Source organism: Cervus elaphus, chromosome 22 (genome assembly GCF_910594005.1).
Source record: "Cervus elaphus chromosome 22, mCerEla1.1, whole genome shotgun sequence".
In the NCBI taxonomy this organism is placed as follows: Eukaryota; Metazoa; Chordata; class Mammalia; order Artiodactyla; family Cervidae; genus Cervus; species Cervus elaphus.
Genome location: NC_057836.1, coordinates 8,533,336 through 8,559,791, shown reverse-complemented (window position 1 = coordinate 8,559,791; position 26,456 = coordinate 8,533,336). Strand labels below are relative to the sequence as shown.

Sequence of the window (26,456 nt, the reverse complement as noted above, 5' to 3'; positions counted from 1 at the left end):
GTCCTTGTTGTCAAGGAGTTCTGTTGCATGAAGAAAAGAGATCCATGGATATTACCAATATTATATGGTATTTCTCAGAGGAGGAACACTTCATCCAAGAAGGGTACAGAAAACTATGAGGAGCTAACCCTGAGGCAGATCTTAAAAGAGGAGTAGAAGGGAATGAGGCAACGGGCTCCCAGAGACGTAAGTGCACATTATCATGAGCAAGGCAGCCCTGTGCCAACCATGTGACCAGGATGTGAAGTGATGACAGGACTGGAGGGATTTTGAATTTTACCCTGACGATAATGGGTAGTTACTGACTAGATTTTGCCAGTGATGTACCCAAAGGTCAAATTGACTTTTTAGAAAGGAAGATTGTTGGGATAACAGTGTGTATAATAGGAGGGTAAAGCTGATAATTAAAATGTTACTGATACTCATAGGACTTCCCAGATGGCTTAGAGATAAGGAATCTGTTGCAATGCAGGAGATACAGGTTCGATCCCTGAGTCAAGAAGATCCTCTAGAGGAGGAAATGGCAACCCATTCCAGTATCCTTGCCTGGGAAATCCCATGGACAGAGGAGCCTGGTGGGCTACAGTCCATGAGGTCGCAAGAGTCAGACACGACTGAGCGACTTCGTTTTCACTTTTCACTTTCATGCATTGGAAAAGGAAATGGCAACCCACTCCAGTATTCTTGCTTAGAGAATCGCAGGGATGGGGGAGCCTGGTGGGCTGCCCTCTATGGGATTGCACAGTCGGACACGACTGAAGTGACGTAGCAGTAGTAGCAGCAGCAGCAACAACAAATACTCATCATAGTACCATTCCATCTGAGATGTATTTATTCAGGCACTGAAAATAAGCTAAGGTAGAGATGATGGTAGATAAGAGGGCAGTAAGATACCTTTGAGACTGAGTAGACCACCACCTCAAATGCTGTGACCTAAGGTAGGACTGAAGCTGTAATTTATAATCCGTAGCCATGGGAAGTGGAATGTGCTTTCTTGGACAGAAATGTTAACTTGATTGTGAAACTAGATGGCCAACTTCCAAACAGCGATGGGCTTTCTGACAGCAGTGTTGATGCTAATCACAGATAAATTTCTGCTGCATTTGTCCCCACATTGAGCAGAGTATCTTTCTGGCATTTGTTTCTGCCATTGTAAAATGAAAGAACTGGCCTGGGATCTTTAAATGTCTAATAATACATGGCTGTCATTTCATGTGTGTGTGTATATATATATATACTTCACATATATATAAAGAGAGAAAACATTCCTTCATGAAATAACATTTTCACTGCACTTATTAGCAGCTTGCTGTCATTTGCTTTGATTCTGAAGAGGCCATTCCAGCAATTAATTAGAACCGGCTCGGGAAGGAGTGGGAGTAGGCCCAAGAAAACCAGCTAAGAGGCCTCCACAAGTAGGAAATGATGATAGCAATGAAAATGAAGAATTATGGGTAGATCCAAGATACATATTTTGAAAGCAGGAATGATAGGGTTTGCTGACTGACTGTAAGAGGATTGAGGTGGGGTGAGAAATCCAGGATGAATCAGATGTTCTGACCCCAGCACCTGGGTGGAGGATGACACCCTTGACTGAGACAGTGGAGACTGGAGAATGGAGTCTGGGGTGGGACAGGGTGGGGGTGGGAGATGAAGAGTGCAGTTTGGGATACATTAGTTCTAAAGTGATGATGAGACATCCTCATGTCAAATGGAGAAAAAAAAGCAGTTTGGTAATTTTCTGGTAGAACAAATAAGGTTAAATAAATAATAAAGGTTTGATATCAGTTGTAATTTTTTTTTCCAGAAAGTATTTCAGTTCACATTCTTAATACCCACTCACCTTTATCCAGCATGTGGCTGGTGCCCTGCCCTGTGCTAAAAGTGTTTTACAAGTATTTCATCTAAACTTTGAGAGAACCCTATGAGGAAGACACTGTTGTTATTCCCGGTGTTGAATGAGGAAGCTGAGGCTTGAGCCGTTAGGCCACTGGCCTAAGAGTCAGTAGCTGGTAGGCAGAGAAGCCCGGGTTTATACATGACTGCTGCTCACCAAGGTGTCTTGCTGTGAGCATGAGGCTCATTGGGATTTTCTTCTCTTTTCAGGGTTTTGGTTTTTGCACTGAATGTAGTCTAGACTCATCCTCACGGGCTTGTGTTGCCCCAGGATACTGTCAAAGGTAAGTTTTAAAAATGGATATCCACCAGATACGGGCAATGAAATGAGAGCATCTTCACGTTAAAAAAAAGAAAAGAAAAGTACATTCAGATATTAATGCTTCTTTCCAGAGTTCTTACAGAAAGGGAACTTAAAGTGGCCATCACCCCTAGTCCTTTGCATTTCTACTTCACTAGGTCCCTTTAAAAATACCTGTATTTAGTTTGATACTGACATTTGGTGTCCCATCCTTTTATGGAACTAGACTTGTTATTAGATGTAGCAGTTTCACAGTGTTACATGCACGTGTCCTAGCTCCTCTGCCTCCGGTGCCTCCCCGCTCCAGTGTGTAGTCCACACGCGGCCTGACTCAGCGTCTAGCCATAGATTTGCTCACATTGCCCCTTTGCCTAAACAGCTCTTATGGCTCCCAGTCACTGCAGATGTCATCCTACAAACCCCTCCAAGACCTAATTCCAAACAACATTTCTGGCTTCTTTTTTAGTAAACCCTTATCTGTAAGAGGCTTCTCTGGTTCAGAGGCTTCTATGGCTCAGATGGTAAAGAATCTGCCTGCAGTGTTAGAGACACAGGTTTGACCCTGGGTTGGGAAGATCCCCTGGAGAAGGGAATGGCAACGCACTCCAGTATTCTTGCCTGGAAAATTCCATGTGCAGTCCATGGGTCGCAAATAGTTGGACAAGAAGAGCTACTAACACTACAGTACACTATCTGTAAGGGCTTCCCAGGTGGCAGTAGCGGTAAGGAATCCACCTGCCACTGCAGGAGACACAATAGATGCCTGGGTTCAATCCCTGGGCCGGGAAGATCCCCTGGCGTAGGAAAATGGCACCCACTCCAGTATTCTTGCCTGGAAAATTCCATGGGCAGAGGAGCCTGGCATGCTACAGCCCATGGAGCCACAGAGAGTCAGCCGCGACTGCGTGGCTGAGCACTGCTATCTGTAAACCGGACTGTGTTCTGTTCCCCAGATGTGAAGTTATTTTTCACAACTTGGTGCCTTGATGGGTGCTTTTTTCTTTGCTTAGATTTTGGAAGAGCAGAGAAGAATGCCACTATTTACTTTTCCTGCTTATATCTTTCCTCTTGTCCCCTCATCCCAGGCTCTTCTGGCAAAATTTCTTTTTTATCTGTGTTCCAGGGGCACCTGTTGTTGATACAGCAATAAAACAACATTATTTTATCTTAAGAGTTATTTTTTTTTCTGTCTCCTTTGCTGGTGTGTAAACCCTCTGAGACTTCTTGGCAAGGAACTATTTTTGTAGGGCCTGTTTGCTGCTCCTGGACACCTTGCAGGAGTAATACCTCCTCCTGATCAGTTTTATAGATGAAAATAATGAAGATTATAATGTTAAGTAACTTGCTCCAGATTACACAGCTAAGAAATGACAAAGAGTAATTGTTCCGCTCCTTCAAAACCAAAGCTCAATTCTCCTGTACTAGTCCAGCACCATCTGGCATGTGATGGGGACCCGGTGAACTGCAATTTAAGTAAAAAAGACTTTAGTTGGTTAATTCAGTCATCCTTACATTGGATACTTATTAAATGCCAGGTGCACAGTTTTAAGTAATCTGGGAATGCAGAGATTGAAAAATAGTGTCTGGTATCAAAGCATTGATAATCTAATAGGTGAGGCATCAGTGTAAGAAAATAAATCCAATGCAGTGTTACAGATCCACTAATAAGTTTCTCACAAGATCCCTTGCAGATACTGGGAAAGGAGTCATCAGTTCTGCCTAGAGATGGGACAGGAATTACTTTATAAATGCTGAATCTTGAATGAGGGAGGGAAAGGCAGAGGGAATGATAGAACAAAAGCCTGGAAACCAGAAATAATCTGGCATATTTGGGAAGCTGTAAGTAGTTCACTGTTGGAGAAGGAAATGGCAACCCACTCAAGTATTCTTGCCTGCGAAATTCCACGGACAGAGGAGTCTGGTAGGCTACAGCCCTGGGGTAGCAAAGAGTCAGACATGACTGAGCCCTGAGCACAAGTAGTTCACTGTGGCTAGGCCGATGATGCTGGAAAGACCGGTGAGGTCTGGATCTTGGAGGGCTTTGAGATATTAACATGTTGGTCAACTTTTAGAGAAGACCCAGCACAGAGCCTGCAGGACATTCCTCATGTTTGCTCACTAACATCTGCTGAGGCCCGCAATGCACCAGGGTAAAGACTATCAGTCACCTACTTTATTCACCTGTCTTTTCATCAAAAGGGCAGGAAAACTGACTTAGACCTTGAGGCACAGGTATGAGCCATCCCTTCAAATAAGAATGGCATCGAAACTTTCTCAAAAATTCATTAAAAAACATTAAAGATAGTAAAAAATCAACCCCCCCGCCAAAGAGGGCAAATTAAATAAAGGACATCAACTGAGATTTAGTGAGAAACCTCTCAATTTCCCTTCCGCCTTTGAATTGCCTATATAGACTTAGCGAAAATAATTTAAACATAGAACTTTACTGGTTTGATAGTGCTTGTGCTGTTTGAAATTCAGCTGCCTTGTAGCTTATACACAGCAAATAACTGTTGCACTCACTAGATATCTACAAGGCCTGCAGGAAGAACGTCTCTTTTCCCTAAAGCCTCATCCTTGCCTTAGCTATGTCTGCTTAGGAAAAGCTGTGCCTGCATAATTCAAGGTCAGGCAGCACCCTTCTCTACTCTGGCGCCACCCAAGCCTGCTAATGCCCTCTTGCCTTTGCTGAGGCCAGCACGGCTGGCATTTGCTTGCTAGGCCAGAGTGGCCGTTGTGTGCTGGGGCCACTTGCACAGCTGACATTAGGGGAGCTTTCAGCACTCCACCATCACTGCCGCTGCCAACCGTGGCTTGTTGCTTCAGTGAGGCCAGCAAAGCCCCCAAGCCTTGGCTCAATCTTCTATGCCCAGTGCCTGCAACCTTGTCTTTATAGAAACAGCCACACACCTGAAGACAGAGTTGCACTAAGGTCAAAATGCAGGGTGGCCTATGCTTTATAAACTTCAAATTTGGCCTCAATAGTTAAAGCTAGTATATAACTGTAAAAACTCATGTGGCCTAATGTAAACATAAGGTCAGAGAACTTTGCCACCTCACAAAAGAACCAAGGCCCAAAGTCCTGGCCCCAACAGAAGCCTCAGAAGTTTGACATATATCTTTTGCCCCAAATTTTGCATGTCTGTTAATCAAGACACTAGTCTTATGCCCCAGATTTAAGTCTTTGAGAGACCTAATAAGTAGTATTTTTTCTCTTGACTGAGTTCTCTACCAATTGAGAAATAAAAGAAGAGGGGATTTGGGAGACCAAAAGATCATCTTTACACTGATAAAGCTGTGTTGGAGTGCTTCCCTGGTGGTCCAGCGGTTAAGAATCTGCCTTTTAATGCAAGGGACACTGAATCAGTCCCTGGTCCGGCAAGATGCCATGTGCTGCGGAGCAGCTAAGCCTGAGAATCACAACCGCTGAGCCCACAGGCCCCAGATACTGAAGCCCGAGTGCCCTTGAGCCTGTGTTTTGCAGCAAAAGAAGCCACTGCGATGAGAAGCCTTTGCGCTGCAATTAGAGTTGCCACCACTCTCTACAACTAGAGAAAGCCCACGCAGCAGTGAAGACCCCGCACAGCCATAAATAAATAATTTTTTAAAAAACAGCTGTATTGGAGAATGCAGCTTACATCTACGGGAGGAAACAGAGTCTTAACAGTAAAGCTCAGAATTCAACAGTCTTACCTGTCACAGGTAGCCGTGAGGGACCTGTACTGATGGGTCTGAGAGCGGAGCACGGTGTGTGCTCCTGAGGGACAGGCGGCTTCAAAAGGGAAGAGACAGGAGGGCCGAGCTCACATAGCTCCTTCTGATCTCTCCATTCATATAAGATCCTGTCCCTCCACTGGAGTGGAGTATGTGGATGGAGAGGAGCCAAGCATGAAACCTCTGGAGAGGGAAGCTCGTTCAAATGGAAATGGCACAGAGATAATGGGGATGCCTTTCCTGGTCTGCTGTGGCTGTAATGTATCATCTATGAAATACAATCTCTGTTCCAGTAAAGTAGAATGGGAACTTAAAAGACATTTGTGAAGCAGTTTGTATACCACATCTTTCTAGTTATGTTATCGAGTTTTTCCGGGGCTGTCAATTTAGTCTTCATAGAAAGAGTAATTCTGCTTTGGCATAACTGTCACAAATAGTTGTGAGGTACAAAACCACCTAGAGAAAGCCTGGATTAACTTTCTGTGTGTTTTACAGAGGGAATGGACAGTGTTGGTTCATGTGGAGTGAGTGAATGGGGTGGGGGTGGTCAAGGGACTTCCACTGTACCAATTTCACATTTTACGTTATATATATATATACACACTGGTTCCCAACAGACCTTATTAGATGAGCACAGTGGGTGTTTTGATATCCTTTCCCACCCACCAGGTGAAGAAACAGATTCTCAGAAATATCTTTTGGTCTCAAACCTTGTGAATGGTTATTGAGAAGCCTGTGCCAGAACCAGATTGGCATGTCTCCTGTCTGCTGTATTTGTAAAGATTTCTCTGATGCCAAAAAGGTACACTGTCAAGCATCATTTTAGCTTTCATATTTTGTAGCTTTGAGCCCTTTGAAGAATTTGAAAAAAATATTCATACCTGTGTTATAATGGAGATTTGTGTCTGTTTGAGTACTTCAATTCAGTCACTCAGTCATGTCCAAATCTTTGCAAACACCATGGACTGCAGCATGCCAGGCTTCCCTGTCCATCACCAACTCCCAGACTTGCTCAAACTCATGTCCATCGAGTTGGTGATGCCATCCAACCATCTCATCCTCTTGTCCCCTTCTCCTGCCTTCAGTCTTTCCCAGCATCAGGGTCTTTTTCAGTAAGTCAGTTCTTTGCATCAGGTGGCCAAAGTATTGGAGCTTCAGCTTCAGCATCAGTCCTTTCCAGTGAATATTCAGGGTTGATTTCCTTTAGAATTGACTGGTTTGATTTCCAGCAGTCCAAGGGACTGTCAAGAGTCTTCTCCAATAGCATAGTTCAAAAGCATCAGTTCTCCAGCATTCAGCTTTCTTTGTGGTTCCTATTCCTTAATAATTACATATTTAATGAATTAATCTGAAGGTTGTATAAACTTTTAGTAGTTTCTTTTGGGTTCATTTTTAATTCATAAAATTTTAATATACTTTTATTTGACTCATTTTATTCTTAGAAGAAAACTTGCTACTTTTTATTGTCTTTCCCTGTAGGCCTGTTATCATATAAAAATAAATAAACTGAAATTTAGTTTATTAAGCAGATTTTCTTAAAATAGAAAGGTAGGATCAACCATTAGAGCATACCGGTTATAAAATACCATCAATACTGAGCATAAATTATAAACCTAAGAAACCCAGCCACTTGCAATAGCCTAGCCTGATAGTTAGACAGATGCCCTCCTACAGCATAACAACTTGTCCCCTATTTCTTAGGTGGGCCACTTTTCCAACAGGTCAGTGTTTGTACTGTATGAAGTGCTAAAGATTTTTACTCTTAACCTCTGCCAAAAGTCAAATAAAAAGAGGAAAGAAATCTAGAACTGTTTACTACTCCAGTGTCTTCAGCCTTTTCTAATTATGCTCCCATAAGGTGGGGAAAACTCTCTCCCTGCCTCTCTCCCTGGGATATGTGTGTATGTATGCTACACACACACACACACACACACACACACACGTGCATGTGCACACAAACATTACTCAAGGTCATCGCTTCACACTATTTTTAGTCGTGGTGACAGAATTTCAATGTAATCCGAGAAAGCAAATATGCACACTGAATTCCTTATGTGTTTTTTTCCCCCCTCTCTTCTTACCTCTTCTAGGCAGTATTTGTGTGTTTCTGCAGAGTTTTGCACAGAGTCTGTTCCCATGCAGACCAATGAGGGAGAAGTATCGGAAGAAAACAGTTCCAAGGTCAGTGAATTACTAAAGGTGCAAACGGTCTAAGCAGAAATTAAACAACAGGGACCGTGAGTGAGGAGAGTGGGTGTTGTGTTTTAGGTGAATTTAGACATCTGATTGATTTAAATTAGAACCTCACCTAAGATTGGGAGGATTTTTTCCTTCTCAATATCCACTTTTGTTACACTCCGTGACAAATTTAAAACAAATTTTACTGAGCTCATAGAAAAATCTATGATTCACTTGTAGACTACCAGCACTTACCTTTTAAGGTGTTATTATGCAAGTTGTATGTACTTATTTTAAAAATTAAAGCAAATCAGAAGTGTATAAGGTGAAAAGTAAAAAGCCTATCCCTTATTCCTGCTACACAGAGGTATCACTGATCATTTTGGGGCATCTTTAATTATAAATTTTAAAATTATGTTTGGTTTGGTTTTTCAGGCTAAAGCTTAAACGAATACTTCATTGTCCCCTGTGTAGAAGTAGTCATGTTCGTGTTGATACCTGTCTATATCTGGCTTCATGTCCTGAGTCTCCTTGGCTTTTCCTCTTCTTGGTCATATAGAACCCTCAGGATCACCTTCGTGGCCCTTTTTCTCCTGTCAAAGTCATTTCTTTTTTTTTTTTTTTTTTACTGTCAAAGTCATTTCTAATCCTTGCTGGGAGCACCGAGGGTATCCCACACTGTGTCCTGGACAGTTCCCCACACCTGTCGGGCTGTCCGCCCTGAGCCCTCCAGAGAGATGTCCTTTGCTGTGGCCGCTGCTGCTTATAGTCTCTTGGGAAGGTTTATTCTTTCTCTACATCCATGGGATGGCAAAGGGTCAGACGCCACTGAGCAACTGAACAACAACAACAAATTCTTTCACCAGAGCAAAAGTGAAGAGGGGTCAGATGTCACCAGGAAACTCCAAAACATCATGCTAATTGGAAGAAGCCTGGCACAAAAGGTCACATATGATTCCACTTATATGTAATATGTAGAATAGATAATTACATAGAACACAGGCTGGTGGTTGCCAGAGATTGGTTGGGGGAAGCGGAATGAGGAATGACTACTTAATGGCTACATCAGTTTGTGCCCTGAACCCCAGAGCTCCTCGTGAAAGATTCGCTTTAGCTTCTTTCTGAATCTCCCCTCATTACAGTCCATGTGTTAGGTAGAAGGACAGGTGTCATCCTCTCCCCTTGTTTGTTTTTCCCCCCATATCACCAGATACCTTCCTTCTTTCTGCCAAAGCAGAATCCAATAGACTTTTATCAGACTCATCTAGATCACAGCATCCCTGGTAGTTCAGATGGAAAAGAATCTGCCTGTAATGCAGGAGACATTGGGAAGATCCCCTGAAGAAGGGAATGGCAACCCACTCCAGTATTCTTGCCTGGAGAACCCCAGAGGAGCCTGGTCCATGGGGTTGCAAAGAGTCGGACACAACTGAGGACTTTCATCTAGTTCCCAACATGTTCACTTTCATCTAGATCCTAAACCTGGTTTAAGGAGAGTCAGAATAAGTGAGATATGCACACACTCTAGGAATGTCCCCCAAACACTCACACACCAAGCAAGACATGTACACCCAGGTCACCAAAAATACACAGACCCCAGGATTTCTACAGTACATACTGACCCATCCCCAAGATCCTAATTAATTAGTTTATAATAAACCACAGTGTTAACGAAGACTGGGTTCTTGGATCCTCTGACTAAGTACATTCTCTTCCTGGAAAGCTAGGTTGAAATTGGAAGATTGCTTGGCAAGCATATAACTAGATCGACATAGAATGCTTAGTTGTACCAGAGACTCAGTTTCCACCTTCTTTCTGGGGGAGGAAGGAGGACTGCATTTCTTGATTTTTCAATTATTGAATATTTTATCAGTTCAGAATCAATTAGGCTAAAGAGTAAAAGAATCTCTTTTGGGGGGGACTTCCTTAGTGGCCCAGTGGCTAAGACTGCACACTCCCAATGCAGGGGGCTGAGGTTCAATCCCTGGTCAGGGAACTAGATCCCACATGCTGCAACTAAGAGTTCTCATGCCGCAGCTAAAGATCCTGTGTGTCACAGCTAAGACCTGGCACAGACACATAAATAACATTTTTTTTAAAAAAAAGAATATTCTTTCTCTACCTGCAATAAGTAGATGCTTCTGTTATTAAAATTAAATTATAACTTTGTTTTCATCAGTCTTCATTTACATTACATTTTATGACTTTTTTCTTATGCTTCTCTTTGTTTAAAAATCTTATAATATTTGTAATGATTTGATGTTAATGCAGGAATTTATTATAGTACTATGGTAACATAATTTGTGGTTTTCTGTTAATAGAAATAAGTTAGGAAAGGTAAATGGTGTTGAGAAAAAGTGGGGACTTTTCTACAAAACAATGACTTTGAATTAAATCATTTTCTTAAATAATTCTTGAGCATATGTTATTAGCAGATACACAACAATAGAAAAAGACATGGTTCTTACTCTCAAGGTGGTTACATTTTAGTGGGAGAAACAAACATAAATAAAGATAATGATTGTGAATTATGATCAATACTGTGAAGAACATAAAATAATGCAGTATAGGGTGACTGGAAGGACAAGCTTAGGTTAGTTAAGCAAGTCTTCTCTGAACGTGTGGCATTTCAGCTGAACAGTAAAGACGGAGGGAGCCAACTGTGTGAAGAGCTAGAAGAACAGTATACCAGACAAAAGAAACCATCTCAGAAGCCCTTGACCTCTTCCAAGAACTGTCAGAAGTCCCGTGCCACTGAGCGGTGATAGGAAGTCATGAGGGAGGCCAAAACCTTGCAAGAACTTGACAGCCCTGGCATAGGATGTGGATTCTGTCATGTGGGAAGAATTTCTATCAACTGGGAAGCCACTGAAGGCTGTTAAGTTCGGGAGTAATGTGATATGATTCCATTAAAAAATATATATTTATTATTTATTTGGCTGTACCGGGTCTTAGTTGGAATGTGTGGGCTCTGTAATTTCAGCATGTAAACTCCTGGTTGCAGCAGGAGGGCTCTCGTTCCCTGACCAGGGATCGAACCCGGGCCCTCTGCATTGAGTGTGCAGGCTTGGCCACTGGACCACCAGGAAAGTCCCTATGATTTCATTTTTTAAAAATCACTCTGGCTTCTATATGAAGAATGGATTGGACTGAAGCAGGGGTGGGAGCAAGAAGACCAGTGAGAAAGAAGACAGTCCTAGTCAGTCACTTGGGTGAGAAACAAAGTGGATTAGCATACTGCACTGAAGTGGAGGAAGGCAGCCTGGAGGTATACTGGAGATAAAGCTGACGTGATGTGAGGATGACCTGAAATACTTCTGCTTCCTAGAAACCAAGAGATGCATTTCAGGAAAAAAGGTAGAATCAGTATTGTCAGATGCTGCTGAGAAGCCAAGGAGGTTGGTAATTGAGAAAATGTATCTGGATTTATTTTTTGAAGAATTAATTAAAGAAAAGGTACACAAAATTTTCTGGAGAGGTGGAGGTGTTCTGTGTCCGAAAGGAGTGTGGATTACACAGGTGTATATCCATTTGTCAAAATTATACTTCTAGAATTTGCAATTCAAATAAAAAGTACAACTTTTCAGGCACACTTTACCTGTGAAAACTGTAAAATAATAATAATTGAATAGGGATGGAGAATGGATGGAAGTATGGATGAAATAAGAATGACAGAATGTTCACAGCTATTGAAGCTTGGTGATGGATACATAAGGATTCATTTGTATTTACTTTGTGCTTGACATTTTCCATAATAATGCTTTTAAAAGAAATTTATTAGTGGTCTTCAAGAGGAAGAGGATGAAAAACCAGTTTTATGGGTTAAAAGGAAATGAAATGATAAAAACATAAAGAGTGGTGGTTATAGTCTACTATCCAGTTGTGAAATTTAGAAGTAAATGAAGAGAGAAGAGCACCGAGTAGTGTGTGTGCTGTGTGCTCAGTCATGTCCAACTCTTTATGACCCCATGGACTGTAATCCACCAGTCTCCTTGGTCCATGGGATTCTGCAAGCAAGAATACTGGAGTGGATTGCCATCTCCTGCTCCAGGGGATCTTTCTGACTCAGGATCAAACTTGAGTATCCTACATCTCCTGCATTTGCAGGCAGATTATTTACCATTGAACCACCTAGTTCCCTGACCAGAAGGAGGTATTAGTTCAAGTGAAAGATGTTTTTTAAGTTTAAAAAAAATTGTATTTATTTATTTGGCTGTGTCGGTCTTAGTTGCAGCATGCAGGATCCTTGTTGCATCATGCAGGATCTTTCATTGTGGTGCACGGATTCTCTAGTTGTGGAACTTGGACTCCAGAGCCCCTGGGTATAGTTGCCCCACAGCCTGTGGGATCTTAGTTGCCTGACCAGGGATAGAACCATATCTCCTTCACTGTAAGACAAATTCTTAACCACTGTACCACCAGGAAAGTCCTGTGAAAGATTTTTTTAAATGGAGGAGGCCCAGTCATGTTTGTGTAAAGAGCAAAGAAATGAGTGGAGGAAAGCCAAGTGTGTTTATGGAAGAGGTTCACCAGGCTTGTGAGTTTGAAGGAGCCTGGGGATCAGTGAGGCTGGCCCCTGCTGCTGTGCTGGTGCCTGGGCTCAGGCCAGAACCCTGCTCTTCTGACTCTTGTCTGGTGGTGTCTGATATTTGGAGGAGGAAAGAAAGAAAGTGGGGTCCAGCTTTTCTTAATGTTCCCTCTGAAATAGAAGTCATTGTTAAATTGAAGAGTTTAGCATGCATGATTGAAATGACGAGTTTAGATTTCCTTTTAAGGAGGACAGTTTTGGAATGGCATTGGTAGAGAAAGTGCTAAGAATAGCTAATAAGTGAATGAAAGGGTCAGTGCAGTTTTTAAAAATACCCATGTACGTATTGTACCGACAGAAATCAGGTATGCCTTATGGTTGGACAAGATTGACAGAGGACGTCTTCTTGGAGAATTTTGATGTTCCTTTCGAAGAAATGTTCCCTGAAATCGTGCAGTATCTTCCATGGGCCCCCCTTTTTTTTTTTTTTGAGAGACGTTTAAATTCAGAGATGGGATTATATATTCTTGAGAGTTGGGAGGTGTACACTTCAGTCTGTTGCATTTAGAAGACTCTGTGTCTCTGCTAGAAAGATAAAAAGCAGAGGATGGCTTCTAGAAGTTGGCTCTTGGGACTTTGCTGGTGGTCCAGTGGCTAGGACGCTGTGACCTCAATGCATGGGGCTCAGCTTCGATCCCTGGTCAGGGAACTAGATCCTACATTCCACAACTGAGTTTCCATGCTGCAATTTAAAGATCTTGCATGCCATAACTAAAGATGTCACATGCCACAGTGAAGATCAAAGACCCCATGTGCCACAACTAAGACCCGGCACAGCCAAATAAATAAGTAAATACTAAAATTCATTGATCTCTACACTGTCTGCACTTAAGGTTTGTATATTTTTCTGTTAGTAAATTATGTTCAATAAGGACAAAAAACAATTTAGGAATTTCTGTCCTTCTCTTTAGTTGGCTAAGCTCATTTTGAATATTGATTCTGTTATGCAGAATATTGGGGGCTTCCCTGGTGGCTCCGAGGATAAAGCGTCTGCCTGCAATGCGGGAGACCCGGGTTCGATCCCTGGGTTGGGAAGATCCCCTGGAGAAGGAAATGGCAACCCACTCCAGTATTCTTGCCTGGAGAATCCATGGACAGAGGAGACTGGCAATCTACAGTCCATGGGGTCACAAAGAGTCAGACACGACTGAGCAACTTCACTTTCACTTCTTTCTTATGCAGAATATTAGCTGTCCTTCTCAGCTTTCTATTTCAAGAAATATATATATTTCCTTTTTAAACCACTTACGGTACCTGGAATGGAGTGGGTGGTTGGAAAGGTGTAACATTTATAAAGTGGATGGAATTTAGCAGTTGATGTGAGAGAAAAGGAAAAGGAGAAACCTAGAGTAATATCAGGGTTTCAAGCAAAGTGACTGGGAGGATGGGGATGCCCTTGCCAAATAGGAAACATAAGAAAGAAAACAATTTTGGGAGGGAATGAGAGTAATTCTGTATTGAACATACAGAGTTTGAGAGGCCGGCAAACTGTAAGCCAGGTGAAAATACAGGACTGGAGGCAGGATATGTGGGGACTGGAAATACAGGATTGGGAATCACTCAAATTTAATAGTTGAGGGACTTTACTGGTGGTACAGTGGATAGGAATCCACCTGCCAACGCAAGGGACACAGGTTTGATCCGTAGTTGAGGAAGATTCCACATATTGTGGTGCAACTAAGTCCATGTGCCACAGCTGCTGAGCCCGAGTACTGCAACTGCTGAAGCCTTTGTGCTCGAGGGCCCAAGAGCCATAACTGCGGAGCCTGTGTACTGCAGCTGCTGAAACCCGCGTGCCTAGAGCCCATGCTCCACGACAAGAGAAGCCATCGCAGTAAGCCCACGCACTGCAACTCGAGAGTAGCCCCCGCTCTGCACAACCAGAGAAAGCCCAGCAACAAAGACCCAGTGCAACCAAAAATAAAATTGATTAATTTTTAAAAATATACTAGTTGCAACTGTGAGATTAGATGAGATTGCTGTGAAGAATGTGAAGAGAGATGTCCAAGGACAGAAGCTGGAGAAATAAACATTTAGAGAGTAGAAGAAGGAAAAGCAGAGATTAGCAGATTAGAGAGTCAGCAAGTTTATGATGAATAAGACATTGGTTTATGATGGTTTATGATGAATAAGATTCAAAGTCTGCCTCAAGAAGTTTGTATTCTTGGAGACAACAAAACACATAAATAGGTAATCCCTTCAGATACTGACGTGTATTATGCTAGAGAGTGGCTGAGTGTGGGAGCTTCCAGCTGGGTGGTCAGGATTCATCCATCACTTCAAAGACGTGGCACTTGAGCTGATGCCTAAATGATGTGGAGGAAGCTTTCATGTAACAGTATGAGAGAAGAACTTTGTAAGTCAAGAAGAAATTCAGAGGCAAGATAGGCAAGATGGAGTATCAGAAACAGGATTTACCCTCCCACTAGAAATAACAACTTTACAAATACGCAAATGTGTTTGAAACAACAGTTTTTCAAGACACTGGACATCAGATAGTGAAGGACAGTGATCAGTGAGAAATGGAAAACAAGATGAGTCCTCTGACTACCTCTGCGTCCTGGCTTGAGAGAGCCTCCAGGCCACAGTTCAGGGAATGGGGAGGCAGGCGAAGCCCAGTGGACCCTCTCAGTTGAGGAAACGCTGCTGAGAGTCTGGGGAGACTGAGGCAGCCGAAGTTTGTAGGACAGAGTATTGGAGAGGAGAGAGCTGCTAAGAGAGAGAAGTCTGGAGATTTGTGGAGGGTTCCCCTAAGTATTCAGCAGAGTGCTTTTTGGCATATGTACGTGACTGGTCAAGGCTGAGGCAGGAAGGGGTACCTACCCCGGAGGATTGGAAGTAACAGTGTCTAGCACTCAAACACTGTCTGTAATGGTGCCTGGTTCTGTGGACTAGAAACCTTCATAATTCATGGATCATTATCAGCATACTCAGCAGTAGTACTAGCAGAGTTCTCACCTCAGGAGTAGGGAATAATTAGCCCTACCTAATTATGAAGTCTGACTTCACAATCCTAAACGCAGAACGTGAAAGGAACAAAACTATTTCAAAGTAATTTAGCTGCATCTCAGAATGACGCTCAAAAATATTTATAGGAATTCAAAAGTATTCAGGATCCAGCAAAAATTCTGTGTCTGTTATTCAAAGCAGAAATTTTTCAGGCATGTAAAAACCAGAAAATACAAACATAGTAAAGAGGAAAATCAATTGAAACCAAATCATAGTTGACCAAGATGTTAGAATTAGCAGACAAGGATATTAAAACACTTATTATAACTGTGTTTCAGATGTTCAAAAGGTCAAGCAGAGACATGGAAAATATATATTTTTAAAAGTCCCAAATCAAATTTCTAGAATTGAAAACTATAATGTTTGAGATGAAAAATATACTGGATGGAATTGTGGCAGATTAGAAACTATAGAATAAAAGATTAGTTAATTTTGGGAATGTAAATTGGCACAACCACCATGGAGAACAGTATGAAGGTTCCTCAAGAAAACTAAAAGCAGAGCTACCATATAATCCAGCAGTCCCACTCCTGAGCATTTACCTGAAGAAAACCATAATTTGAAAAGACACATGCCCTCCAATGTTCACTGCAGCATTATTTACAATAGCTAGAACATGAAAGCAACCTAAATATCCATTGACAGAGGAATGGATAAAGAAGATGTGGTACACATATGCAATGGAATATCACTCAAGTCATAAAAAAGAACAAAATAATGCCATTTGTAGCAACATGGATGGACCTAGAAATTATCATACTGAGTGAAGTAAGTCAGGAGGAGAAAGGACAATATATTGTATGATATTGCTTGTAAGTGGAATCTAAAAAATGGTACAAATGAAGCTATTTACAAAATAGAAATAGAGTCACAGATGTATAAAATAATCTTACGATCAGCAAGGAGAAAGGGAGGGAGGGGTAAACTGGGAGATTGGGACTGACATATACACCCTACTGTGAAACAGGTAACTGATAAGGGCCTGCCGTAGAGCACAGGGACCTCTTCTACTCAGCACTCTGTAATGACCTATATGGAGAAGGAATCCAAAAAATAGTGGATATATGTATAACTGATTCATTTTGCTGTAGAGCAGACACTAACACACCATTGTAAATCAATTATATTCTAATAAAACAAAACGTGGCATTAGAAATAAAAAGAATTAAAGTAGAAATGATCCACCATGAAACACCAAGAGAAAAAGAGCAAAAATCCAAAAAGTGAAAAGAGTGTCAGTGTGTTATGGACAACTTCAGTCACCCTAATGTCCCTGTAATTGGAGTCTCTAAAGAAGGCACATGCTGTTCTGTGCTTAGCTGCTCAGTCATGTCCAACTCTTTGTGACCCCATGGACTGTAGCCCACCAGGCTCCTCTCTCTGTCCATGGGATTCTCCAGGCAAGAATACTGGAGTTGGTTGCCATGACCTCCTCCAGGGGATCTTAGCAACCCAGGGATCGAACCCAGGTCTCCCACATTGCAGGTGGATTCTTTACAGTCTGAGCCACCAGGGAAGCCCAAAGAAGTCAAGGTGGGGCAGAAAAAAAAATAGCTAAGAAATAATGGCCTCAAATTTTCCAAATTTGATAAAAATTGTAGACCCATAAATCCAAAAAGCTCAGTGTGCTTAAAGCACAAGAAATGAAGAAAACCGCATCAAAGCCCATCCTTAAACAAATTACTCAAAGCCAGTGGTCAAGAAAACCTTAAAACCAGAGGAAAGAAGACACACTACTAACAGAGGAACAAAGGGTTTCTTTTTCTTTTTTTTCCAAAGGGTTTCTCATTGGAAGTAATGCAAGCAAGAAGACAGTGGAGCACCATCTTGAAAGCACCGAGAGAGAAATGTTAGCCTTGAATTCTATAACCAGTGAAAATTTCTGTCAAAATTGAAGGCTAAATAAACACTGTTTCAGACATACTAATAGAAAAACTGAAATAATTTATCTGTATCTTATCTTACTATAAGTAATGTTAAGGGAAGAAAGAAAATGATGCCAGGTGGAAGTATTAATCTACACAAAGGAATGAAGAGCTCAGAAAATGAAAACTACACAGGTTAAATATGTCAGACTTTTTTTTCCTGTTACTCAGATCTCTTTAAAAGAGGATTGATTGAACAACAGTAATACAGATGCACTGTGGGTTTATAACATTTGTATCTGTGAATTGTATAATAAGAGTGGCATAAAGACCTAAAGAGGGAAAATGGTAGAATGCTGTTATAAGGTTCCTATATGTGAATTAGTATAACTTCACTTGAAGCAAAGAGAATACAGTTGACCCTTGAATAATGCAGGGATTAGGGTCACTGACCCTCTGGGCAGTCGAAAACTCAAATATAACTTACAGTCAGCTGTCCCTATACTTGGTTCTCATATCTGGGGTTCTTCCACACCCTCTGATTCAACCGCCTGGAGGTTGTATGAGAGTGCAGTATTTACTATTAAAAAAAAGATTCACATGTGAGTAGACTCGCACCGTTGCAGCCCGTGTTGTTCAACGGTCAGCTGTACTTCTCAACTCATTCTGTGAGGCCAGCATTGCTCTGATAACAAAACTAGGCAAAAACATTGCAAGAAAAGAAAACTACAGATCAATATCTCTCATGAACATAAATGCAAAAATTCTAAGCCTAATTTTAGCATATTGAATCTAATGATCTGTAAAAGGATCATATGTGAACAAGTAGGGTTTACCCAGGATGGTAGGGTTGGTTTAACATTCAAAAATCAATGTAATCCACCATATTAACAAAGTGAAAAAGAAAAATCATATGATCAAGAGATGCAGACAAAGCATTTGACAGACATCACATCTATTCCTGATGAAAACTCTCAGCAAAATAATAGAAAGAAACTATTCAACTTGATAGAGGACTTTTATGAAAATTCAACAGTTGACATTGAGCTCAATGTTGAAAGACTGAATGCTTTACTCCTATAGTGAACAACAAAAACAACAAAAAAGAAAAGGATGTCTGCTACTATGTTTCTCTTCAACGCTGTACTGGAATTTCTAGCCAGGGCAAAAAGGCAAAGAAAAGAGAGGAGAGAGAAGTGAGAGGAGAGGAGGGGAGGGAGCCAAAATAGTACATACTGTGTGATTCAATGCATATGAACTCTGGAAAATGCAAACTAACTTATGCTGACAGAAAGCACATTAGTGGCAGCCTGGGGAGGGAGAGCAGGAGGGAAGGATTAAAATTGGGACAAGATGGGGGACTTCCCATCATGCAAGAATTCTCTGTGCAATGCAGGGGACTCAGGTTTGATCCCTGGTTGGATCAGTACCAGCTCAATAAATGAAAGAAGGACCATACTTAGTGGTTTGCATGTTTAGAAAGCTGTGACAAACCTAGACAGTGTATTAAAAAGCAGAGATATCACTTTGCCAACAAAGGTCCCAAAGCTATGGTTTTTCCACTAGTCGTGTATGGATGTGAGAGTTGGACCATAAAGAAGGCTGAGTGGAGAAGAACCGCAGCTTTCAAATTGTGGTGCTGGAGAAGACTCTTGAGAGTCCCTTGGACAGCAAGGAGATCAAACCAGTCAATCCTAAAGGAAATCAACCCGGAATATTCATTGAAAGGACTGATGTGAAGTTCCAGTACTTTGGCCACTTTATGCAAAGAGCCAACTCATTGGAAAAGACCCTGATGCTGGGAAAGATTGAAGGCAGGAGAAGGGGTCAGCAGAGGATGATATGGTTAGATAGCATCACTGACTGAATGGCCACGAATTTGAGCAAACTCCAGGAGACAGTGAAGGATGGAGGAGCCTTAATACAGTCCATGAGCTCACAAAGAGTCAGACACAGCTTAGTGACTGAACAACAACAATAAATTTTTATAAAGCATTTAGAAAAAGCATCCTGAATGTTTCCAAAGGAGAAACAGGTCATATCCAAAACATTAGGATTTATAATACTATTGAATTTCTATATAGCAGCTCTGGGGTGCTAGAAGACAATGGAGCATGGCCTTCAAATTTTTGGAAGAAAGGTTTACTGACTTGAACTTCTGTTTCTGATTGTGTGGATAAAAATATTCTATATGTTAAATATATGGATAAAATTAGGACATTTCAGTCATTCAAAATGTCAAAAAATTCACTTCCTGTATACCTCTTACTAGGAAATGATTGGAGTCTGTGCTTAAAGGAATGACCATAAAAGAGGAGGACAAAGGGTCTAGGAAACATGCTCCAGTGAAGGGGAGAGAGTGAGGAGACCCGGAGATGAAGGGAGAGAGTCATCCTTGGCAGAGCATCAGCTATTTAGTGGTCTAGGGAGCAAACAGCTGGCACAGGAGAAAACCCCCAAGGGATGTATTCAAGATTGCAGTGAAATTGACAGTTTACCTAAAGTGTTTGAACTTACTAAGAGGAGACTCACTACTCTGTTGGAGGGTTTGCGAGTGAATTAGTGAAAACACATAATAAATACCAAGTTAAAAAAAATTGATAGAAAGTATGAGAGGAAGTAGTAATTTTTAGTTCCAGGGAAAAGAAAAAAATATCCAAGAAAGGAAATTTAACTATTCGTTATGATTCAGCTGTATATGTTATTTACTGGGTAATAGCACTGTTAGACCTGAATATTGATTTGAACAAAAATTGTGACTTATATTGGGAGGATGGGAGAAGGGAGGTACATTTGTGTTGTGGGGTGGCAGCAGAAGAGCATGTTCAGTGGTGAGAACATGGAAGTAATAGGGTGTGGTTTATTCCTTTAAGAATTTGGATACTAAAGGGAAGGGAAAAAATAGGATATCTGGAGAGGTTATAAGGCCAAAAACAATTTTTTCAGAATGAAGAGATTGGGCTTCCCTGGTGGCTCAGTGGTAAAGAATCCACCTGCCAATGCAGGAGACACGGGTTCGATCCCTAATCTGGGGAGACCCCACATGCCAAGGAGCAGCTAAGCCAGTGTGCCACAATTACTGAGCCTGTGCTCTCGAGTCCAGGAATCACAACTACGGAGCCAGCGTGCCACATCTGCTGAAGCCTGTGTGCCCTGGAGCCTGTGCTCCATAGCAAGAGAAGTCCCCGCAATGAAGCCCACGTGCCTCAACTGGAGAGGAGCCCCTGCTTGCTGCAACTGGAGAAAAAGCCCACACAGCAATGAAGACAACAGAGCCACAAATAAATACATAAATAAAATTATAGATGGAAGAGATTATGAAATATTTGTAGGTTGAGGAGATGGATTTACTAGAAAGGGAGAAAGAGGGGTTCCTTAGATAATGAGATCCCAGAGGAGGCAGTATGGTGTAGGTCACAAGTTTAGCAACAAGTGATGAGGTTAACCTTGCAGAGCAGTCAAGGGAGGAAATGGGTGAAGATCCAGAGGTTTATGGTATAATCACCAGAGAAAAAATGAGGGGCTTTTGGAACTTTGTGTTGGATAGGCTCGCAAGATAATCTTAGGCATTGTCATCTTCAGAAAGGATGGTCTTAGGGAGAATGCCTAGTGGATGGATTTGACGTCTTTAAGGAGAGTAGAAAAGGTACAGGATAGATGAGTGAACGATGTGGTATAGTAGGTCAGTCATTCAGCCCAGTCCTGGCACCTAAAAGGCATTGGGAAGTTTTGTTGAAAGAACGAATGACGGACCAGAAGGCCTGTGTGAGAGTCTGGGATGAATGATGGACCAGAAGGCCTGTGTTAGAGTCTGGGATGAATCCACTGACAGAAGTTACATTGTTTCCCTCCTGGGCTCAACAGCAGGGGGGAGCAGGTGAGCCAAGGATCACAAAGGCTTGCTATGCCTTTCAGAGCTACTGGGAAGGATCACAGGGAAAGGGAGGAAGAGGAAGTGCTGGGAGATAGCAGAAAATGCTTCCTAAAACAGTAACTTTGCAACCAGGCTTTGAAGGTTAAGTGGAAGTTCACCAGAAAGACAGGATGAGGACAGGCTATCCAGGCAGAGGTGCTGAATGTCAGCACTGAGTTAAGTTAATTGGTATAGTTTGTAAAGGAACCAGTTTTGTAGCTTTCTCCAGCTCTGCACTCCAGAAGCTGAAGGGGAGAAGGGGAAGGGTTTGGCAAGACAGGGATGTCCTAAGGACAAGTTGGTGGTGAGCGGATTTAGGACATTGCGGAGAAAAGTCACCAAGATGCCTGTCGGCTAAAGCTCTGAACAGACCGTGAGGGAAGAGGAAAACCGCAGAGCTAGATGGGACAGTGAAGACTCCTTACAGATTCAAGTGGAGGGAAGGCGTGGAAGAGGCGCTTGTGGTCAGAGGCAGATCTCAGAGTTCATGGACCTCAGTGTAGAGAGGCCCAGATGGATGGCAAGACCCAGCCTCGGGTCCTGCCCACCTCCTAGTTGAAGCAGGGAGATGAAGCTGCCTAGGATGGGTCTAGAGTATCTGATGCCTGTAGACTGAGTTTAGTGCCCTTCCTTCCTTAAGTTGTTTCATTGCATTCTCTGGCTATTTCCTAATTAACTAGTTTGTCTTTCCCACCAATCTGCAAGTTTCAAGGGGGTGGGGCAAAGACTGTCTTCTTCACCACAGCACCTAGCATGTAGTATGTACCCAACAAATACTGGTTAAATGAATGGAAGTGAGAGAAAGGTGAGGATATGGTGTAAGTTTTCTTTTTTTGTTTTGTTTTTTATTTATTTTTAACTGGGGCACAATTGCTTTATGATGTTGTGTTGGTTTCTGCCATATATCAGCATGAATCAGCCGTAAGTATATGTATGTCCTCTCTCTCTTGAGTCTCCTTTCTACCTCCCACCCCATCCAACTCCTCTAGGTTGTCACAGAGCACAGAGTTTGAGCTCCCTGCATCATACAGCAAATATCCACTGCCTATCTAATTTCACATATGGTGATGTATATGTTTCAATGCTACTCTCTCAGTTTGTCCCACCCTCTCCTTCTCCATGGTGTAAATTTTATGAATGAAAATATTTAAGCTTCTGAAGATGAGATCAAGGGGGAGGAGTGGTGGAGATCATCAAACTAAGTCCAAAAGTGTTCAAGACATTTGTAGAAAAGAAATAAAGATGGGAAGAGACAATAAAGAAATAAAGAGATGGACGAGAATAAAGGAGGAAATGGTCTTGAGAAAAACAGATGAATTGGCAGTAAGGAGCAGTGATCTTTCTGGACCATTTTTGTTGCCTTCTGAGATGCTGGACAGTGAGAAAAGGTAAGAACCCTGGTGAAGGAGATAGTGTCTTCTGGGGACAAGCATTTTAATTGGTACTTGAAGGAATGAGCAGGAATGTGCAGTGAATGTGAGGCAGAAGACCGGGATTTCTAGGCAAGAAGAGACATTCTATGGAAAGGCACAAAGGACTGAGAAGTTGGTGTGTGCTCCACCAGGGGGGAGGAATGGGTGAGGGAGGCAGGGGCGATAAAAAAGATCACTTAGTCAAATGAACTGAACTTTTAGCCCTCAAGAGAGGTGATGAGAGTGAAAAAATTCAAGGAGAGTGATGTGATCTTGTTTGCACTTTACAATTTGCATCTGATGGAAGTGATTTGGAGGATGGATTGAAATGAGATGGGACCCAAAGCACAAAGACTAGTGAGGAGGCTTTTGTAGTCGTGAGCTTTAGAGAAGCTGTCTTTACCTATGGCAGTTAAAGGGGATAAAGAAAGGGTAATGAGTATGACAGCTGTGTAAGAGATAGAAGCCACTGTACTTAGTGATTAATAAGGAAGTTAAGGGGTTAAGGAGGGAAGGTGGAGAGCCTGTAACTCGATTATAAGTTTCCTGTTTGAGGATCTTGGTGAATGATAGTACCATTTACAGACATAGGGGATATAAAAAAGAGGAAATCTAAGGACAAAGATGGTGTTTCATTTCGGACCTATTGGACCATCCAAGTGGAGACTAATATGCAAAATATGGGGACTTCCCTGGTGGCTCAGATGGTAAAGAATCTGCCTGCAGTGCAGAAGACATGGGTTCAGTCTCGGGGTCAGGAAGATCCTTTGGAGAAGGGAATCACAACCCACTCCAGTATTCTTGCCTGGAGAGTTCCACGGACTGAGGAGCCCAGTAAGCTACAATCCCTGGGGTCGCAAAGAGTCAGACACGACGAGCAGCTTTCACTCACTTTATGGGGGCTGCAGTTAAAGATTTGAAAGTCATTATAGGGGAGCTTGTTGAAACTGTGGGCTTTTTGATTATTACTTCTTGTCATTATTGTGGTTATTAAAAATTGGTTATAGATAAGCAGAGGCCAAGTCCACAATGTAGAGGTCTTTAATTGGAGAGGATTTTTAGAGATGAAAGATCGAGAAAATTTCATAGTATATAGAAAATAATCATTCTTTGAGAAAATTATTCCAAGGAACTTTAAAGAATTTGTCATCTGTTTTTCCTAATTGAGGCATAACATTTATTTGTAAAGTTCAGAAAATGCACAGTTCATTGATTTTTTTTTATGTATGTGTACTTTCTTGTAACCAAGACCTAGACAAAGATCATCTCTACTTCCTCATAAAGTTCCCTTTGCAACATTGTAACCATGTTTTTTTCTTCTAGAGGTTTAGATCACTGTGTAAATTTAGAATGGGAGAATCCTGTCTCTCCTTGGCAAAACCTGGTAGGCTGCAGGATCAGGAAGTCCACAGAGAAGAATAAAAGTTGAAACCTGGTTTGAATTTTGCGGTATTCGGGTCTTTTTATTATTCTTGCTTACAATTCCTCCAGTTTCTCCTTTTAATGGAAAGGAGATTTTTCCGTTAAAAATTTCAATTTTTCTGTTCTTTTTGAAACTTAGCCTCTTAATACTATTCCATCTTCTCCAGTATTTCTTGAAATGAAGACTGCAGAGGGAGGGTTGCAGAGCTGGAAAGCCTTTCGTTTTATTTGGGTTTCATTATGGTGTGTGTCTGTATTACTGTTGTCTGTCTTCCAGATTACTAGTTTCTGTTAAAAGAAATAGCACAGGGAACTCTACTTAATATGATGCCCTGGATGGGAAGGGGGCCCAATAAGGAGGGGGTGTAAGTATACATACGGCTGGTTCACTTTGCTGCTCAGTAGAAACTAACACGTTGTAAAGCAACTGTGCTTCAATAAAAATTAATTAACCTTGATTGCTGGGAAAGATTGAGGGCAGGAGGAGAAGTGGGGGGACAGAGGATGAGATGGTTGGATGGCATCACCGACTCAGTGGACATGAGTTTGAGCAAGCTCCAGGAGATGGTGAAGGACAGGGAAGCCCTGCGTGCTGCCGTCCATGGGGTCGCAAAGAGTTGGACACGACTGAGCAACAACAACAGCAAAAAAGAAATGGGCAGTAGTTTTCTAAGTAGGGAATAATCCTTGAATACATCCGTTGAGATCTCTCTCCTTGAATACTTTTGTTTGACTTTTTAAAAATTATGCCTTTTGGGAACGTTTTCATAGGACTAATCATCTCAGTTTGTGGAGGTAGCTCTGTCTTTGCCACTGATTTTCCTTTATTGAGCAATAAACCATCTGGAATAATAGAATGCTTTGTTTCTTCTTTTGAAAATTGTATTCAGAAATAAACCGTACTTATGAAAGAGAAAAGAAAGACACACAGTTAAAAGAATAATTATAAAACAAGCACCCGTATACCTCCTACATAGGCCAAGAAACAGAATCTGTACTCCAGAAACCATGTGCCCCTTCCTGACTGAATCCCCCCGACTCCCTAAGAGACTAATTAGCCTAAAGTTTGTAATAGTTATTCCCTTTTCTTTATAGTTTTATGAACTATAAATATACATATGTGTCTTTGTATATACATATGTGTGATTTTAAAGTTTATATGTTTGAGTTTATGTTAATAGATTTACACTGGATTTGTATTCTTCTGTGGCTTGCTTCTCTCACCTGGTGCTGTGTTTTTGTAACCCACCCAGGTGGAGCTGTGTTGCTGTAGCTCATCCATTCTCATGCAGTATTATATCCTGTTGTCTCAGAACACCGCTGCCTATTTGTCTACTTTAGTGTTGATGAATGGTTATTTTTTTCCTGTTAAAAATAGTGCTACTATAAATATTTTTGTATATGCACAAAAGTTTCTCTAGGGTATATATCTAGAAGTGCAGTCACTGGTTTGTACGGTAAGTACATAATCAAGTGTAGTAGATAATGGCAGACTACTTAAAAAGAGTGGTACCAAGTTACCCTCCCACTGGAATGAATTGGTTGCCATTGCTCTGCACCCTTGTCAACACTTGGTATTGCCCGACTTTTAAACTTTAGCCAGCCTGATGGTGGTGAAATGGTATCTCTTTATGGTTTTAATTTGCATTTTCCTGATTGACAGGAGACTGAACATCTTTTCATTTATTTAGCGATATGTATACATCCTCTTAAGTGAAATTCATACTCAGTTATTTTGTAGAGTTTTCTGGGAGGTTGTCTTTTTCTTACTATTTCATAGCATTTTTTTTATTATATTCTGGATGCTGACCTTTTGTCACAGTTATGAATTGCAAATCAACATGCTTCCTTTTTTTATTCTGTAAATCTGGTCACCCAAGGAGAGATGCCCTATACAAACATGGAGTGGGAAAACCATTGACTGGGGCTTCTGTCCTAGTTAGGCGTGTAGTGGAATGCCACGTGGTTCTGTAAGCACAGGCCCTGCACTTGGAAGTGACTGCGTGTTGGTTCCTGACTGCTGCTGACCTGTGGTGCTTGACTTTGCAGGTGGAACAGGAGGATTTTGTAATGGAAGGGCATGGCAAGACTCCACCTCCTGGTGAAGAAAGCAAACAGTGAGTCACAGTTTATTTAAAAAGGGTCTTATTACAGATCT

At 41.6% G+C, this 26,456-nt stretch overlaps 1 protein-coding gene across 7 annotated transcripts in view; it reads left to right on the top strand.

Moving 5' to 3' along the window:
- Window positions 1–26,456, top strand: part of TNRC6B (trinucleotide repeat containing adaptor 6B) — a 254,502-nt gene that overhangs the window by 66,998 nt on the left and 161,048 nt on the right. For 4 of the 7 annotated variants that reach the window (XM_043881410.1, XM_043881415.1, XM_043881408.1 and 1 more), the window contains exons 2-4: window positions 2,107–2,180; window positions 8,002–8,092; window positions 26,348–26,415. In XM_043881410.1, the coding sequence (XP_043737345.1) occupies window positions 8,048–8,092; window positions 26,348–26,415 (113 nt within the window). In that variant the 5' untranslated portion in view covers window positions 2,107–2,180; window positions 8,002–8,047. The remainder of the gene's footprint in view (window positions 1–2,106; window positions 2,181–8,001; window positions 8,093–26,347; window positions 26,416–26,456) is intronic. The other 3 variants (XM_043881416.1, XM_043881411.1, XM_043881413.1) reach the window with 3 other exon arrangements.